Consider the following 17527-nt stretch of genomic DNA (forward strand, 5'->3'; position numbering starts at 1 on the left):
GGGTTTGGGTGTGGAGAAAGGGAATGGTGGGAGCTGAGAACATCACTGGAAGAATTAGAATGTGAACCTCTTGTGTGCACTTTAAAAGCCGACTTTGTTAGCACAGTCTAATCAGAGACACACATCCACGAACAGAGATGGAGCACAGAGCAACTCTGCCTGCAGTGACACACTTCTGTAGACACTTCCCCAGTGACACCATCTCTTCCTTGAAGTCACAGCTCAGAGAAACCTTAGGGTCTTAGCAAAGAGTTCCAATACATGCAGGGTGCCAGAACATACCATCCCAGCTCCAGCTGTTTTCTATACTGAGAACTACCCCTAAGAGAAACAGAGGACTCGATGCTGATCAGCCAGAAATCCAAGGACCAGCACCAGGGAAGGTGTCGCTACCCTACTACTCTCTTTATGAGGAAGGAGGGCAATACCACCCCACCCTACCCCCGATCTGTGCCTGTGTGCCACTGACTCCAGCATGAGAGAGTGACTAGGAACAGGGCAGGGACCTGTTTCTCCTCCATAATCTTGCTCAGGACTTCTCTCAGCTTTTTTTTTTTTTTTTTCCTCTCAGGGAAAGGGTTTACCTACGTAAACATAAACCCTTACTTGTGCATTCTTTATAAAATGATTTTAAAGGCTGCAAGTGTGTGTGTGTGTGTGTGTGTGTGTGTGTGTGTGTGTGTGTGTGTGTGTGTACTTGTGCAAGGGTGCAGGGCACATGTGTTGGTGGGAGACTTGAATGTGACTGCCCAGGATACACCCCTACTCTTCAGTCTTGTTTCTGTGTCAAGCCAGCAATCCATCTGTTTTATAGGAATTTTAGCCCCCTCAGATTCTTCTGCAAACTAAGCAGTCCCCAGGGAGACTTGGAAACTGATGCTCAGATCCCCAGCATTGGAGGAATGTCAAACCAAGCTGCAGGAAGACATTCTGGACTGAGAACTTCTGACAGATGATACCCACAGGCCCGTTTAGATTTAGAGACTGCACAGAATTACCCTGCATCTAAAAGACTAGAAGCTGTGAAGTGGCGTCCCGGGAGCTCTCTAGCTCCCCAGGAGGAACCAGGATGTCAGAACTCTTTCAAGCTTCCCAGGAAGTCTCAGTGGCAGACCCTGCCCCTGCCCCTGCCCCTGCCCCTGCCCCTGCCCCTGCCCCTGCTCCTGCCTGCCCTGCCCTGCCCCAGGGTCCCTGTCTTCATTTCCCCCATTCTGTCATCCCATAGTGACCCTTGCTGCAACCCTCCCTGGTTGCTTTATTTTGCACCAACAGAGTTGCTGCAGACAACTGATTTAAAAAGAGAGAGAGAGAGAGAGAGAGAGAGAGAGAGAGAGAGAGAGAGAGAGAGAGAGAGAGAGAGAGAGAGAGAGAGAGAGAGAGAGAGAGAGAGAGAAGGAGAAATGCTTTCTGGCTCCTTTCTCTCCCTTGGTCTTGGCAGCGAGGCCACAGTAGCAGTAGCGGCGGCGGCAGCCGCAGCAGTCCCGCCAGCCGGCTGACGCTGCAGGCGGCTTGGCAGTGGGGAGTGGAGAGTCACACACAACAGGGGAGGTGGAGGGGCCAAGGTGCAGCTCGGATGGGACAGACCCCAGCCCCAGAGAGATGCAGCGCCCAACTTGATGCCAGCCTCCAGCTTCTCCGGTAAGTGCCCCTGCCCTCTTTGCGGAAGTCTCAGCTGCCCTTTCCCGTGGCTTTCTCAAAGACAAGGCCAGGCTAAGTGTGCCTGTAAAGGAAAGGGAGCTTGCGCACCCTCCGCCCCAGTCAACCATTCACCCTGCCCCACAGGGCTGTGATTGGAAAACTAAAATGTCCCAGATAACCCTGGTGGGGGGACTCCAAGGAGACCACCCCTCCTTCTCCCTAGTGTTGCTTCTACCTCTAGAAAGGGTTTTTCCCCCCTACAGTCAATGTGGATACTCGAAAAATCTCTCTCCTAAGTGACCCCTCCCCATGCAGGTCTCCGTGCCTCAATCAGGTGTGCTTTTAAAGTGGATATGTGTTCCTCTGGGTCTGTGGTTGTCACACAGAGACAAGAAGAAAGCTCCATATCCCTGAGGGGGCAATGCCCCAGACTCCAGACCCTAGAAGGAGAGAAAGGGCTTCTGTAATATCTGTCTCTTCCTGCAAAGTGCCCAGAGGCCAGTCCTGTAGCCACAGAGGATAAGAAAGTAAGACTCTGATTAAATTAGCCACCTTATAAATAAAAGATGTTAACCCAAAGTTCCCCAGCCACTGAGCCAGAAGGCTTTGGGGACAAAGAGGAAACTCATGGAAGCAGGAAGGAGGGAGCTGGCACACATGCTTCACTGCACTTTTGCTGAATGCAGAGCAAAGGAATGAGCAGGAACTGCAGCAACAGTGATGAAGAGCTAGCTGTCAGGTGGACTTCCCAGAACAGGCACAGGGAGAGGAGAGGCTGAGAATTCATAGCACCCCAGAGATGCCTGTTGTTCTGGGAGGGGGTCAGAAGGGTCAAAATTTAGCAGCCATTGTCCCTTGTCACTCTCCCCCTCCCCAAGTCACCCCATAACAGTTTCCCTGCATCCCTCATCTCCTGCTCTTTCGTCTATCCTCCTTACTGAGGATTCAACTTGGCATCCATGGTTTCCCAACTGCTTTGGTCCTCTGAAGTGGCTAGAGAAGAATCTCCAGAACGATTCTCCAAGAGTGCAGGAAGAGCAGGAAGTCGCATCTCCTAACAGCCCCTCCTGTGTCCCACATGGAAGTAAATAGGACATGCAGCAGAAGGCTTGAGGCCCCAAAGTCCAGAGGTGCAGGACCTTCAGCTAGGGGAAACACAGCAGGTAGCCTGCAGGATGTCAGCTTGTCCTGCTCCTGTCCCTCTGCCATCTCTTTCTAGCTCTACTATTCCTCCTCTTTGAGGTCCCTATTGCAGTAGCAAGGCAAGCAGGGGCACTGGACAGTTAAGACATCTCTATCTCTGTCACCTTGTCCAGCTTCCCACAGTTATCATGGTCACCATCTGCTGATACTGGCCAGGCTTCTGGTACCCAGAGTCCCACTTTATATAGATGGGTGCTATGCACTGCTTGTATCCAGGTGTCCCCTATGCTTGCCAGTGGCTCTCTGCCTCCCCACCCATGGCATCTGGTCATTGCTGTCTCTCCCTCTTTATCCATGCTTCCTTGTCTCTCGGGCAGCTCAGGTGGAAAGGGGGCAAAGCTTTCTTCAGATGCACATACAAATGAGACTCAAAACACCACTAAGGGAGGATAGAGGTGTAGTCCAAGGCTGAGGACCCCATGCAAAATCTCAGCACCATTTACATAGTTTCCACATCCCAACCCCTCTATAAAGGGAGAGGTGCTGTCCTGGGGGCTCTTGTAAGGGATCCCCAGTCTTGTCATCCAGTGCCCCTGTACTCTGTTCCATAGCTAATATACAGTGAGGCTTGTCATCCCCACAAACATTCTGGGGATACCAATATTGGCTCTCCCAGAGCCTGGGCCCTGAGCCATGCACAGGAAGTTCATGGCTGGTTATCCAGAACTGCATAGGACAGATTTCCCCACAAGAGGAGCCTTAAGAAGCCCCAGGGAGGTGATACAGGTTTTCCCAGATGTGTGGCACACTTGCTGGCAAGCTCGAGACAACAGACCACTTTTCCTCCCCTTTAAGGAGGCTCAGGGGAGTACAGGGTCGCCATCATCTAAAGCCACTTTCCAAAAAAGGCCATATCATCATCTATTCCAGGCCTCAGGGAATGGACGCAGCCACAGCTCCAAAGCAAGCCTGGCTCCCCTGGTCCCCACTCCTTTTCCTGCTCCTCCTACCTGGAGGGAGCATCAGTAGCTGCCCTACTGTGTGTGACTGCACTTCCCAGACCCGGGCAGTACTCTGTGCCCATAGGCGACTGGACGCTGTCCCTGGAGGGCTTCCTTTGGACACAGAACTCCTGGACCTGAGTGGAAACCGCCTGTGGGGGCTTCAGCGGGGCATGCTCTCCCGATTGGGCCAGCTCCAAGAACTGGACCTCAGCTACAATCAGCTCTCTACCCTTGAGCCTGGGGCCTTCCATGGCTTACAAAGTCTACTCACTCTGAGGCTCCAGGGCAATCGACTGAGAATTGTGGGCCCTGGGATCTTCTCAGGTCTGTCTGCTCTCACACTGCTGGACCTCCGCCTCAATCAGATTGTCCTCTTCCTAGATGGGGCTTTTGCTGAGCTAGGCAGCCTCCAGCAGCTGGAGGTTGGAGACAATCACCTGGTGTTTGTGGCTCCTGGGGCCTTTGCAGGGCTGGCCAAATTAAGTACCCTCACCCTGGAACGCTGCAACCTCAGCACAGTGCCTGGCCTAGCACTTGCCCAGCTCCCAGCACTAGTAGCTCTTAGGCTACGAGAACTGGATATTGAGAGGCTGCCAGCTGGGGCACTTCGAGGGCTCGGGCAGCTAAAGGAGCTGGAGATCCACCACTGGCCATCTCTGGAGGCCCTGGACCCAGGGAGCCTGCTTGGGCTCAATCTGAGCACCCTGGCCATCACCCGCTGCAATCTGAGCTCAGTGCCCTTCCAAGCACTGTACCACCTGAGCTTCCTCAGGGTCTTGGATCTATCTCAGAATCCTATCTCAGCCATCCCAGCCCGAAGGCTTAGCCCCCTGATCCGGCTCCAGGAGCTCAGGCTGTCGGGGGCCTGTCTCACTTCCATCGCTGCCCATGCCTTCCACGGCCTGACTGCCTTCCACTTGCTGGATGTAGCAGACAACGCTCTTCAGACTCTAGAGGAAACAGCCTTCCCTTCTCCTGATAAACTGGTCACCCTGAGGCTGTCTGGTAACCCCCTAACCTGTGATTGCCGCCTCCTCTGGCTGCTCCGCCTCCGCCACCACCTGGACTTTGGCACGTCCCCCCCTGCTTGTGCTGGCCCCCAGCATGTCCAAGGGAAGAGCCTAAGGGAGTTTTCAGACATCCTGCCTCCAGGCCACTTCACCTGCAAACCAGCCCTGATCCGGAAGTCAGGGCCTCGGTGGGTCATTGCGGAGGAGGGAGGGCAAGCTGTTTTCTCCTGTTCTGGAGATGGAGATCCAGCGCCCACTGTCTCCTGGATGAGGCCTCAAGGAGCTTGGCTGGGAAGAGCTGGGAGAGTACGGGTCCTGGAGGATGGCACACTGGAGATTCGCTCTGTGCAGCTTCGGGACAAGGGGGCCTATGTCTGTGTGGTCAGCAATGTTGCTGGGAATGACTCCCTCAGGACCTGGCTGGAAGTTATCCAAGTTGAACCACCAAATGGTACTCTCTCTGACCCCAACATCACCATGCCAGGGATCCCAGGACCTTTCTTTCTGGACAGCAGGGGTGTGGCTATGGTGCTGGCAGTGGGTTTTCTCCCCTTCCTCACCTCAGTGACCCTCTGCTTCGGTCTGATCGCTCTTTGGAGTAAGGGCAAGGGCCGGGTCAAGCATCACATGGCTTTTGATTTTGTGGCACCTCGGCCCTCTGGGGATAAGAGCTCTGGGGGTAACCGGGTCACTGCCAAGCTGTTCTGATCTTTTCTCCCATGCTGAAGACTACCCAAGTCCACCTCAGAAGCCAAAGGAGAGGGAGGACTAAAGTCTCTTGAACCACAGCTTCATGTCAGACAACACAGCCTCCTACAGCTGTCACTGCATTCTGAAAGCTGCTGTAGTCTGAAGACAGCAATGTCACCTCTTGCCGAGGGCCCCAGGGAGCTATTGATACAGGCCTTATCGCCAAGACAAGCCTCACTTGGCACCCCCACACCAGACAGAAAAGAAATGCATGGCTTCAGTCCCCTCTTCACACATGTATCCTTTAGTATTCAGGACCAGTTGCCAAACACAACCGTAAAATTACTTCAGAAGTGCCACAAACTTCTTAGAGTCCACTCATCTGGCAGGCATTCTCCCTTTCTTTTCTGCTACCCAGTACCAAATCCAGCAGCACCCCTGGGTGCAAGAAGGAACTAGAGCCAAGGATTCAGAGGATGCCTGGGAGTGTGGCCTGATTACACTATGGCACTCTGCTGGGAGGCAGGAGCCTCTACCACCTTACTGACTGCCGAAGCCACCACAGTGGCAACAAAAATGAATCATGATCTCGGGAACTTTATTTACTTCAGACTACTTCTTTCCCTTCCTCCCATTTCAGCTATTGATCATCCAGCCTCCACTTTTCCCTTTACTCTTCTTTCTAGGGCCAAAGAAGACAAGATTCCCCCACCTTTGAAGGGATCCCTATACAGAAACCTCCTATTTCACATCTTCGGTATTCCAGTGTTACAGGTCCCAAGCATGCTTGGCAAGGGGAAAGCCAGAGGGAAACGCCTAGAGAAAGGCTAACAAACACAAGAATGTGCAGCTGGGGGCAAGGATGGGGCTCTGTAAGCCACAGTGAGAAGTGGAGGCAAGAGGGCAGCAGCTGCCTGGATGCTTCACACCAGCCTCAGCTCCCCAATCTGGATTCAGTATGGCCCTAGTGGGAAGCTGTCCCTGGATAAATGTCACCTCAAAGAGGACGTGGAGTGAGAGGTAGAATTGCTGACTGCTACTTGCGCTTCCAACAGAGGGCGGAGTCGAGCTCCAAAGCACAGAGATGCTGGGTGCTCTAGACAGTGGCAGCTTCAGCATCAGAAGGGGAGGAGGAAAGGGGGGTAGGGAGGACAGGAGGAGGGACTGACAAATGGTGAGTCGTGCAGCCCTAGCGAGCCTTTTTCTCTTGGCTGCAGCATCTACCCAGTGTCCTTAGTTTCCTTCCTCCTTGCTGAGTCCCTGCCCACCTCACACCATGAGCTTTCTTGTGGCTGCTGTTGCCTTGCTAGGAGGAGACTCCATTCACTGCAAGATTCCCAGCTCAAACTGTCCCTGACAGGTGAGCGCAGCTGGTGGCACTGAGCCAGCAAAGCTGCACTGAGAGGACACAAGCGCACAAGCACTTGGGAGCAGTGGAGAAGTGGCTGTGAGAGTTTAGGTGTTTATAGAGCAAGGCTTGAGAAACAGGCAACCCTAAGACCCCCAAGCTGCTCCATGCCCTCACAGTCCAAAGAGCATTTAGGCAACCTCCTCTCCCTCATCTTCTACCAGCAGCTTGTTAGGTTGGGACCTGGGAGATGCCTGTGGTTTGCTCCCTACTACCCTGATTCTAAGAGTTATCTTTTCTATTTTATGTGTATGTATGAGTGTCGGCATGTATATATGTGTACCACGTGCGTACTTGGTGCCCACAGAAGCCAGAAGAGGACACTAGATCCCTGGAACTGGAGTTTCACGTGGCTGTGAGCCAACATCTGGGTGCTGGTAACCAAACCCCGGTCCTCTACAAGAGCAACAAGTGCTCTTAACCACTGAGCATCTCTCCAGCCTCCCTCCCAACTCTGCCCACCCCCAGCCCCCCCTTTTAAAACAAAGTCTTACTGGCTGGCCTGCAACTCAATATGTAGACCAGATTGACTTTAAACTCACAGAGGTGTGCCTCTGCCTCGAAAGCATGGGACACCATGCCCACCCCACCTACACCCCAATCCTTATTCTTATTTTAAAACAATCTTTTCTCATTTTACATACCAAACTGTCCACTCCCTCCCCTTCTTCTGCTCCTCCCCTTCCCCCCATCCCACCCCTCATCAACTTCTCAGAGAGAGAGGGTAAGGCTTCCTTCCCATGGGGTATCGACAAAGTCTGGCACACCAATCCTTATTCTTGCATAGCTTTCCCAGGAAGCCTTGGAGAAGTGAAGCCCGTTCATTTAAGGTCACTGTGTTGAGCACTCTCACAGCTTTTCTGGTAATCTGCAAGTCAGTTCTTTATCTGACCTTCGCCTGGAGAGAGGGTGCTCTTAGCTCAGCTGATTGCACAGGTTAGGGTGTGTGTGTGTGTGTGTGTGTGTGTGTGTGTGTGTGTGTGTGTGTGTGTGTTTAATCCTCATATCAAGCCTAAAGATAAATTAGATTAAGTTGTTCAAGTGTACTTGAACTCAGAAGTGACTGACACAAAGGTTACCATTTCTGCTATATCACATAGTCTCTGTTACACTCTTGTAAGACTTTTCTCAGAGCCTCTCAGTTGTATGACATGAAATCGTGAGAAAAGGGACATTTCCTATCCTACGCACTCCAATGTTAAGGGGATATGGGTCCAGCTGTTGATTCTGGCTTCTCTTCTGTAACTGATGTGCTTGACTCAGGACACTGTTTTTCCTTTCTTCTCCCTGTCTTCTTAGTAGTCTGCCTCAAGGGCTGCGAAAAAGACCAGAAATTCCGGGCATCAGACAGATGGAAAGGGAATGCCTGTGTCTCCCAGAAAAGAATTTTATCATGATTAAAACATGGATCTTTCAGGGGTTCTAACTTCAGAAACCTCTTAGTTTAAAGAAAGGCTTCCAGTATGTTAGAACAACCAGGTCATTTGACTCCACTCACCCTGCCCAGCTTTTGCCAACACCCACTGGAAAGGACCTTCTTTCTGTTTTGAAAGAGCATCAAAACTTCTAGGCTGACAGAACTACAGATCCAAAGCCCTCTGGGACTATTTCAGCACTCTGGCATATCAGTCCCTGGTAGATGGATTTCTCTAAGTTCTGATTTCTGGCTTTTCTGTGCTATGCTGGATTCTGTTCAAGGGTGAAAACCCTGCAAAGCAGCACCCTCACCTTTGAGTCAGACTTCTCTTGAGACTACGGGGTGTAAGCGATGATGGAAAATGTTGCCCATTATCCAGGCACCCAAAGCCATCACAGACCCCATGGAGTGCAGGTTAAGGTCTTGGGTCTTGGAAGTAAAGCAGGAGTAAAGCTGAGGTGAGCAGGCTGCCTTTGCTATCCCCCCCTCCTGCCCATTCATTAAAAACAAAGACAAAAGGGTCACAGTGTAACAGAAGTGCTACAGCAGGTGCTATGGCAGGCAGTCCCTTTGCCCTGCTACCAGCCCTCAACTCTCAGGGACAGGTAAAGGCCTCTGGGTGGGACATGAAGATAACTCAGACTGGACAATATCTCAGAATAGCATCCCACAAATTCTGTTCCTTCAAACTGCTTTGTAAAGGAAACCAAGAAGGAAGCCTTTCAAGTGTGGTGGTAGAGGAGGCTGAGACACCTGATCAATCTGGTATAAAGACAAGACAGCAGCGCCAGCAGAAATGACACAAGTAAGCCTCCTGGTATCTATTACTAGTTTCTGGCAGAGATTTGACTGATGAGGAAGCTGTGACTCCCACAGCGGGGCAAAAGGAGAGATAAATGCTGCTTTCAACGGCTTACACAACACAGTATCAGTTGAAAGGACCAGTCACATGTGGCTGGGGAAGGGAATGCTGAGCTGGAGCTCGGAAGCCAGGCTACCTTTGAGAACCCCATGCTATCCAAAGTTGGCTTTTTTTTTTTTTTAATACATGTCACTGTATGGGCATGTGCATGAGAATGCAAGTGCCCACAGGTGCCAGGGGCCGTGGACTGCCCTGAATCTGTAGTTATAGATGGCTGTGAGTGGCCTAGGAAGGGTGCTGGGAACTGCTCCAGAAGAGCAGTATGAACTCTTAACTGAGCCAGACCCCAAACCCTAATGCCAGCTTTCTGGTTTGGCTTACTGATTACAAACACCTGTCCATTGAAGCCCAGGCTGCCCAGACTTTAACTCACTTTACCTACAACATCCTGAAACCTGTTCAGAAGCTTTTCAAGGAAAGAGAAGCTTTTTAAAAGGAGCTAGAAAGTAAAGAGATCACAATTTATCCAATCCAGCATCTCACAACTTCAATCCTGATTTGTGTTCCTGAGAGAAATGAGATGACCAATCCAAAAGTCAGTGATCTGGGAGTGAGTTTGAAAGCATTTCACTTATTCCTTCTGCTCCCCAAATTCCTTACCCAGACAGTGAGACAGGAACCCCTTGAGGAGCAGTAACACCTGAATTGTTATTACCCTGATTAAGGAGTCCCTCCAGGGCTGGAAAGATAGCTTAGCAGGTAAAGACTGATGTGACCTGGGTTCAATCTACGGGACCCATAAGGTAAAAGGAGGGAAACGACTGTCACAAGTTGATCTCTAACACACATGCAGTAGCAGGGACATGGCCACACTCTCACACACACGTTATTAAATAAATTTAAAAACATGTTAAGACAGTCTTCCTGTGTTATAATTTTAGGGGTTTTTTGTTTGTTTTTGTTTGTTTGGTTGGTTGGTTGGTTTTTAGAGACAGGGTTTCTCTGTATTCCTTGGATTTAAATACTCCACCTTTTTAAGCCGGGTATTGGTGGCACACGTCTTTAATCCCAGCACTCAGGAGGCAGAGGCAGGAGGATCTCTGTGAGTTCGAGGCCAGCCTGGTCTACAGTGTGAGTGCCGTGCCAGGATAGGCTCCAAAGCTACACAGAGAAACCCTGTCTCGGAAATAAATACTCCACCTTTTTAAATTAAAAATAGCTATAGTGGCTATTTCCTAGGTAATGGCAATTGCTGCCAAGCCTGACAACCCAATTTGTTTGTTGTTGTTGTTTTTGTTGTTTTTGTTGTTTTTTGAGACAGGGTTTCTCTGTGGCTTTGGAGGCTGTCCTGGCACTCGCTCTGTAGACCAGGCTGGCCTCAAACTCACAGAGATCGGCCTGCCTCTGCCTCCTTAGTGCTGGGATTAAAGGCATGCACCCACCAACGTCCAGCCTGACAACCCAATTTGATCCCTGGACCTGTATGGTAGAAGGAAGAACACTCACAAGTTTTGGTTTGGTTTGGTTTAGTTTAGTTTGGTTTGGTTTGGTTTGGTTTGGCTTTTCCAGACAGGGTTTCTCTGTGTAACAGTCCTGGCTGTCCTGGAACTCAATTTGTAAACCAGGGTGGCCTACAAGTTGTTCTCTAACCAGCCACACATATACCACAATCATTCAAGAAAACACAAACACACACACACACACACACAAAAAAAAAACACAAACACATTTTTTGACTGCCACAGTCACACCATGGCATGCACTTACCCACAACCTCACAATAAATAAACTACTTAATTATTTAATCAAAAACAAAAATGTAAAGGGGAAACTAGAGAGATAAGTTAAGAGTGTTTGCTATATTTGCAGAGAACCTGAATTCAGATCCTAGTGCTCATGTTAGGTGGCTCACTACTGCCTGTAACTCCACAGCTACCCAAATTCATATGAACATAACTACATACACATGAAAATATATAAAATATATTTAACTATATTTTATCTATAGTAATCATGGCATTCATATACCTAGGAATATATATATATATTTTTTGTAATATATATATATATATATAATGTAATATATATATATAATTTTTTTGGTTTTTCGAGGCAGGGTTTTTCTGTGTAGCTTTGGAGCCTGTCCTGGAACTAGCTCTTGTAGACGCAAACTCACAGAGATCTGCCTGCCTCTGCCTTCTGAGTGCTGCTGAGATTAAAGGCGTTGCACCACCCAGCTGCTAGGAAAAAATCTTAAAATACATGTAAATACTACAAGATGAAGACTTTAAAACACAAAATGGGACATCCAAGACTTAACTTACAGGAAGATTCTATATTATAAATACAACAATGGCCTGATGTTGGTAGCACACACCTTTAATCCCAGCACTCAGGAGGCAGAGGCAGGTGTATCTCTGTGAATTCGAGGCCAGCCTGGTCTACAAGAGCTAGTTCCAGGACAAGCTCCAAAGCAATACAGAGAAACCCTGTCTCGAAAAAAACAAAAACAAAAACGAGAGAGAGAGAGAGAGAGAGAGAGAGAGAGAGAGAGAGAGAGAGAGAGAGACCCTGTCTCAAAAAGCAAAACAAAACAAAACAAAAGGTGATTTCAATCAAAAATGACATCAATAAAAGAGTAAGGTAAATTGTGGGAAATTCTCACAATGTAATATGACACAGCAAGGAGAAGGAACACAATTTATATATTATAAGGTTGGATCTCATTGAAATAATCTGAACCAATGAAGCCAGACACAAAAGAGTGACTCCCTCTTGAGGGAAATAGTGATGGGAAGGGGACTTGTGAGTGGCTTCTGGCAACACTGGTAATGTTGGGTGTGGATTGAGAAACAGCATGTAAAGATGCTTAGAAGAAATAGACACAGAATAGACTCAGGAGGGCAATCCAGTTAACATTGAATGTCCCATGTTTATTCTTCAACATTCTTAAGTACCCCAACCAAAAAAGGGAAAATGACAAAAGACTTCTTTATCAAGATACAAGGAAGAAACAGACTTTCTTCCTTAATTCTCCAAACATTTGGTAACCATGCCTTAGACTAAATCTCTAACTATCCAGATGTGAGGGTTAAGAGTAACCACACCTCAGACCAAGTCTATTGTTATTAAAATAAGAGGTCCACCCCTAAGACCAAACATCCTACAGTAGCCCTGCCTTAGATCTTTAGGTTTTCTGAGTTTAACCTTGGAAGAGTAAGGCTAGATTTGAACTCTCTGACCTTAAGTCAAGATAAAGCAAAGCTGCTTTTATGGGCCCTGACACTCCAGGTTCAGGGAGAAACCTGGCCTTAAAAAAAGGGGGGGTGGTTGAGTAAGGTGTCTGGGTCCTATGTCTGACCTCTGTCCCCCAGCGCTGCCAGAAGTACGGTACACCTGCAAACACACATATGCACCCATACAAGCATGCACATATCACACACACACACACACACACACACACACACACACACACACACAGAGCTGTTGTACAGCAAAACCATAAACAGTTTGAAATTACATAAAATAGGGTTTGGAGAGATTGCTTATCAGTTAAAAGTACTGGCTGCTCTTCCAGAGTACCATGATTCAGTTACCAGCACCCACATGACAGCTCACAACCACCCATCACTCCAGTTCTGGGGGATCCAAAGCCCTCTTCTGGCCTCTGTGAGCACCAGGCACATACATGGTGCACAAACGTGCATGTAGGCAAAACACTCAATCATAAAAATAAAAAATTATTTAAATAAAAATGAAAGACAGAATAAACTGGAAAAATGTGCAATGTGCATTGTACATTAATGTACAATGAACAAATATGATTCAATAACCACTAAAATATTAATAAAGCATGTGACCAATTTGCAAAAAAATACAATTGCACATAGCACATTACATGCAACCCTACTTATAATAAAATGAAAAATAAAATTGCAATGACATAATTTCCACTATCAGATTGTCAAAAAAAATCAAGATATGCGACAACATGTGGTTTAAGTATGCTATCAAACTGGTCCTTCAACTGGGTGGTGGTGTCAAACACCTTTAATCCCAACACTCGGGAAGCAAAGGCAGGCGGATCTCTGTGAGTTCAAGACCAGCCTGGTCTACAAGAGCTAGTTCCAGGACAGCCTCCAAAGCCACAGAGAAACCCTGTCTCAAAAAACAAACAAACTGGACCTTTTCATGAATGCCTGATAGGTGCAAAACTTTTTAAACATCTGTGGAAGACAATCTAGCAATACTAAAATCTTTTTCAAATATTGTTAATTGAATGAAAATTGGAAAAATCTTGGTGGAAAAATCTTTGCAAAGCTGTGTACATCCAAATGAAGTAATAAGGCACACTTCTTTTGAGCTGTTTCATTCTTAAGTGTTTACCATGGAGATATTGTCATGTAAAAGCAAAATGAACTTGAGCATGGTGATATAAGCCCAGGTGGATCTCTGTGAGTTGGCGGGCAGCCTGATCTACATGGAGAGTCTCTGTCTCAAAACAAAACAAACAAACAAAACTGGTCTACACAGGGAGTTCCAAGTCAGCAAGGGCTACATAGACATACCTTGTCTTAAAAATAAATTTTTTAAATACAAAGTGAAGTATGTTTGAAAGTGAACATGTTAAAGTTCTGGTTAAATACATCTACATTCATGTCATATCTTGAGATTGAACTATGAGGCACAGAGGAATGTTGCTATGAAAAACTTTATAGATTATATAAAAAGTTACTAAATTATATATATAGCATGTTTTCAACTGTGTAAAAAAATACATTTACATGTGTTTTAACTATGGAATGGCTTGTGAAAATTTCCCCAAGAAACTGGTTATACTGGTTGCCTCTGAAGAGACATTTTCTGCAATAACCTTTTGTTTCTTGTGACTCTTCTAGAAGGTGCATGTATCATTTATGCAAATATATTTTTCTGAATGACTAGATAGTCGAGCTTGTCTGTACCTCCCAGCTACTCAAGAACCTGAGCAAACAGAATCTGAGGACAGCCTGGGCAACATACCAAACACCTGTCTCTAAAATAACAGTAATAACAATAGTAACAATAATAATGGGAAAACTGACCCAAAGACTTCTGAATGACCAGACACAATGCTGTAGTCACTCAACAAACATTTATTGAGTGTTCATCACGCTCCAGGCATGACAGATGATAGTTCAAAACATCTCCCGGTGTCTCGGAGCGATTGTGCCCTCGCCACAGTGCGAAGGCGGTAGCAGGGCCAACCGTTCCTAACGGTCCGGGAACGACCCAGACAGCGGCTGGAATTCAGTGTTTCAAGCAAACTGCTGCCAGCCAAAGCCTCCCCCTTCCGCGGGCCGGGATCAGGGCAAGCGGGCCGCGGGTGCGCTCAACCCGCAGCTCCCTTACCCGGGTGGTGGCCACAGTGACTTTCTGTCCTCGTGGAGCGTCCAGGGCTCGGCCGCAGTGCGGTGCAGCGTCCGCCCCCATTCCACTCCTTTAAACGTAGTTGTCTTCCTGTCTCCTAGCCAAGATGGGCATGGGGAAGGATCCAGGCAGAAATTTTGTTTTTTGTTTGTTTCTCGAGACAGGTTTTCTCTGTGTAGCTCTGTAGACCAGGCTGGCCTCGAACTCACAGAGATCAGCCAGCCTCTGCCGGGATTAAAGGCGTGCGCCACCACTGCCCCGACAGAAATTCTCAACTGGTAATTGGAGCCGCACAGCCCACCACGAAGCGGCTTCCCCCAGGCCAATGAAGGGATTCAACAGAGCAGGGAACACCCACGAGTGATCCAAGTCCCTTGCGGGTTGAGGCCGAGCTCAGAGGAGATCCGAGGACTCCAGGATCCTCCAGTTGGCTACTTAATTCTCGGCAGGTGCAAGCTCCATTAACACCATCTGCTTCCCGCTGCTCTGACTGGCTAGTGAGGTGGGCCGGCTCGGACTTTTCATCCGGGTCATTGGATTTCAGCTCCCATCGCTCACCGCAGCCCGTGCAAGGATTGGCTGCGGGGTGGGAGCGCGATTGGTCAGACTTCAAGACAGGCGTTGATTGGTGCGGGCGTGCCTCGGGGGCGGGGCAAGAGGCTGCTAAATAGCCGCCTGCTAGGCTGCTGCGCCGTGGTAGCGACCGGATAGCGGCGCGAGTGAGGTGCGAGGCGAAGGCGCGGGACTCCGGACGAAAGGTAAAGGCTGAGCTCGAGAGAGGAGTTTGGGGCTTGGGAGAGGCTGGGTGGTGGGCAGCCTGGCAGCTGGGAGGCAGAAGTGCTGGATTGAGGGCGGGACGCGTGGGGCGAGGGCCGGGTGTCGGGGTCCTGCACGGGTCACCGTCTGGGGCAGCTGTGCTGGGAGATAGTAACTGGACCCAGAGCAAGGGCTCTGGCCCCAGGGGCTAGGCCCCCGTGGCCGCTAGGGCACTCGCCACAACTGTTTGCACTCCTAGACTGGCTCCTTTTGAAACAAGGGGCCTTTTACCTTCCCCAATTTAGTCCGATGACTGTTTGCAGCTGCAGGGTATTTCGTTATTTATTTAGTGACAGGGTCTGTGTCAAGCTGGCTTTGAACTCCTCCAGCCTTTACCTCAGGAGAGATGGAAGTACAGGCAAGCGCCAGAATACCCTACTTTGAACTGATTTTTTCCTGTAGTCTTCCTTTGTTTGTAAGATGTAGCACTACTAATAAAAACCCAGTGGCAGATATTGGGCTTAAAGCTGAAGATCTGAGAAGCAAAGTGGCCAGCCACTAGAGAGTTCTCATCAATGTTCATATTGAGGGGCGATCCTGTCCTCAGACTACATCTGTCTCTACCAAATCTTTGACTGCACTGAGCTCCTGTCTCCCAACTTGTGCTGGGATTAAAAGAGTGGGATCTCAAATACTGAAAAAACCTTTGTGTGAGTTGTTTCTGTTTTAGACTGGATCAATTTCGTGTAGTTCAGGGAGGCCTTCAAATAACAGATCTGTCTGCCTCTGTCTCCTGCGTGTTAGGATTAAAGGTGTGTCCCACCACTGCCTGGCCTCTATGGCTAACTAGTGTGGCTGCTAGGATTAAATTCTGCCGCCATTGCCTGGCTTCAGATCCTTCTGCCTCCACTTCCTTGGTGCTGGGGTTATAAGCATGTGTTTCCACACCAGGCTCAGTCCTCATCAGTGTTTAAGTAAAATTGTTGTTTGTTTGCCTGGTTTGAGTTCATTAACCCATTCCTTAAGATAGCAACGGTAACGCAGCACAAATTTATTTGTAATATCTGAAGTTAGATTCGCCTGTTGGTTCAAATGGATATCACTCAACAAACCTGCCCTTGTGATATTCTCTTGACAAAAATCATCAGTGTCCCATTCTGAAACCTGTAATGATCTCCTTGACTTTGCCCCCTTATAAAATCAATTGTCTTTATCTGCTCTAGTCATCTATTGGTCTGTGTACCCACTTACTGCTTACAGTTCATTCTTCTAATAGACAGAGCTATTAAATAAGAATTATGGGGAGCAGTAAAATGGCTAATCCAGTCAAGGGAAGCCTGATGCATTCAATCTTCAACTGTATGACTGTAGTTCTGATAGAACTGAAGGGCCTCAACAAGGAGATGCAATCATGATTGGCCTTCAGAACAATTACCCCCCCTTGCATATTCTAGAAATGATAGACCAGCTATGTGATCGTAGTAAAGTAAAGTCCCCTTATATTTATAAGCCTCAGGCTTCCCTAATTGTTACATGAATGGAATGAAGTAGTCTTTATGATCCATCCCAGTTTGTTTTTTTCTTTTTGTTTTGTTTTGTTTTGTTTTTTGTTTGGTATGGTTTTTCGAGACAGGGTTTCTCTGTATTGCTTTGGAGCCTGGAACTCACACTGTAGACCAGGCTGGCTTAGCACTCAGAGATCGGCCTGCCTCTGCCTCCCAAGTGCTAGGATTAAAGGCATGCATCACCACTGCCCAGCCCTCTACCACTTTTTTAATTGAAGTTGACCAAAATAGAGAACTATATATTGTTACCCTGAACCTCTAAGTACAAGGAAAGTTAAAAATACATTTCTGAAATTACTTGACTAGACTTTTCATAAGCAAATAACTCAAATTCTGGGTGATAGGTAAATGTGCACCTCTATAAAAATGAGGTTATTCCCTACTTTACAAGGTTGTGTGAATATTGAATAATTTATGCATATAAAGTGGCTAGGATAGTAGCTATTAAGCACATTTATTTTTTTTCTTTGTTCCTACTGCCACAGTAGTGTCTAGCACATGGAAGTGCTTAATGTGCTTTAACTGCACTAGTAAAACCTAGTTTAGAAGAAGCAGGGTAACAGACAGGTACTATGGAGTAGTAATATCTACATTAGTCAGCACTAGGAATCCCTAAAATCCCTAA

General features: G+C 48.0%; 1 protein-coding gene across 1 annotated transcript; it reads left to right on the plus strand.

Annotated features, from left to right (window-relative positions):
• The first annotated feature begins 1573 nt into the window (after positions 1-1573).
• On the plus strand, positions 1574-5503 carry Lingo4 (leucine rich repeat and Ig domain containing 4). Its single transcript, XM_027392764.2, has 2 exons — positions 1574-1638; positions 3712-5503. The coding sequence occupies exons 1-2, from the start codon at positions 1574-1576 to the stop codon at positions 5501-5503; spliced, it is 1857 nt and encodes a 618-aa protein (XP_027248565.1).
• Positions 5504-17527: the final 12024 nt, after the last annotated feature.

The sequence above is a fragment of the Cricetulus griseus genome (genome assembly GCF_003668045.3).
Source record: "Cricetulus griseus strain 17A/GY chromosome 1 unlocalized genomic scaffold, alternate assembly CriGri-PICRH-1.0 chr1_0, whole genome shotgun sequence".
Taxonomy (NCBI): domain Eukaryota; kingdom Metazoa; phylum Chordata; class Mammalia; order Rodentia; family Cricetidae; genus Cricetulus; species Cricetulus griseus.

Coding starts and splice junctions, on each gene's coding strand:
- Lingo4 (XM_027392764.2), top strand. CDS start 1,574: ATGGGACAGACCCCAGCCCCAGAGAGATGCAGCGCCCAACTTGATGCC. Junction 1,639..3,711: donor GCCAGCCTCCAGCTTCTCCG/GTAAGTGCCCCT, acceptor CATCTATTCCAG/GCCTCAGGGAATGGACGCAG.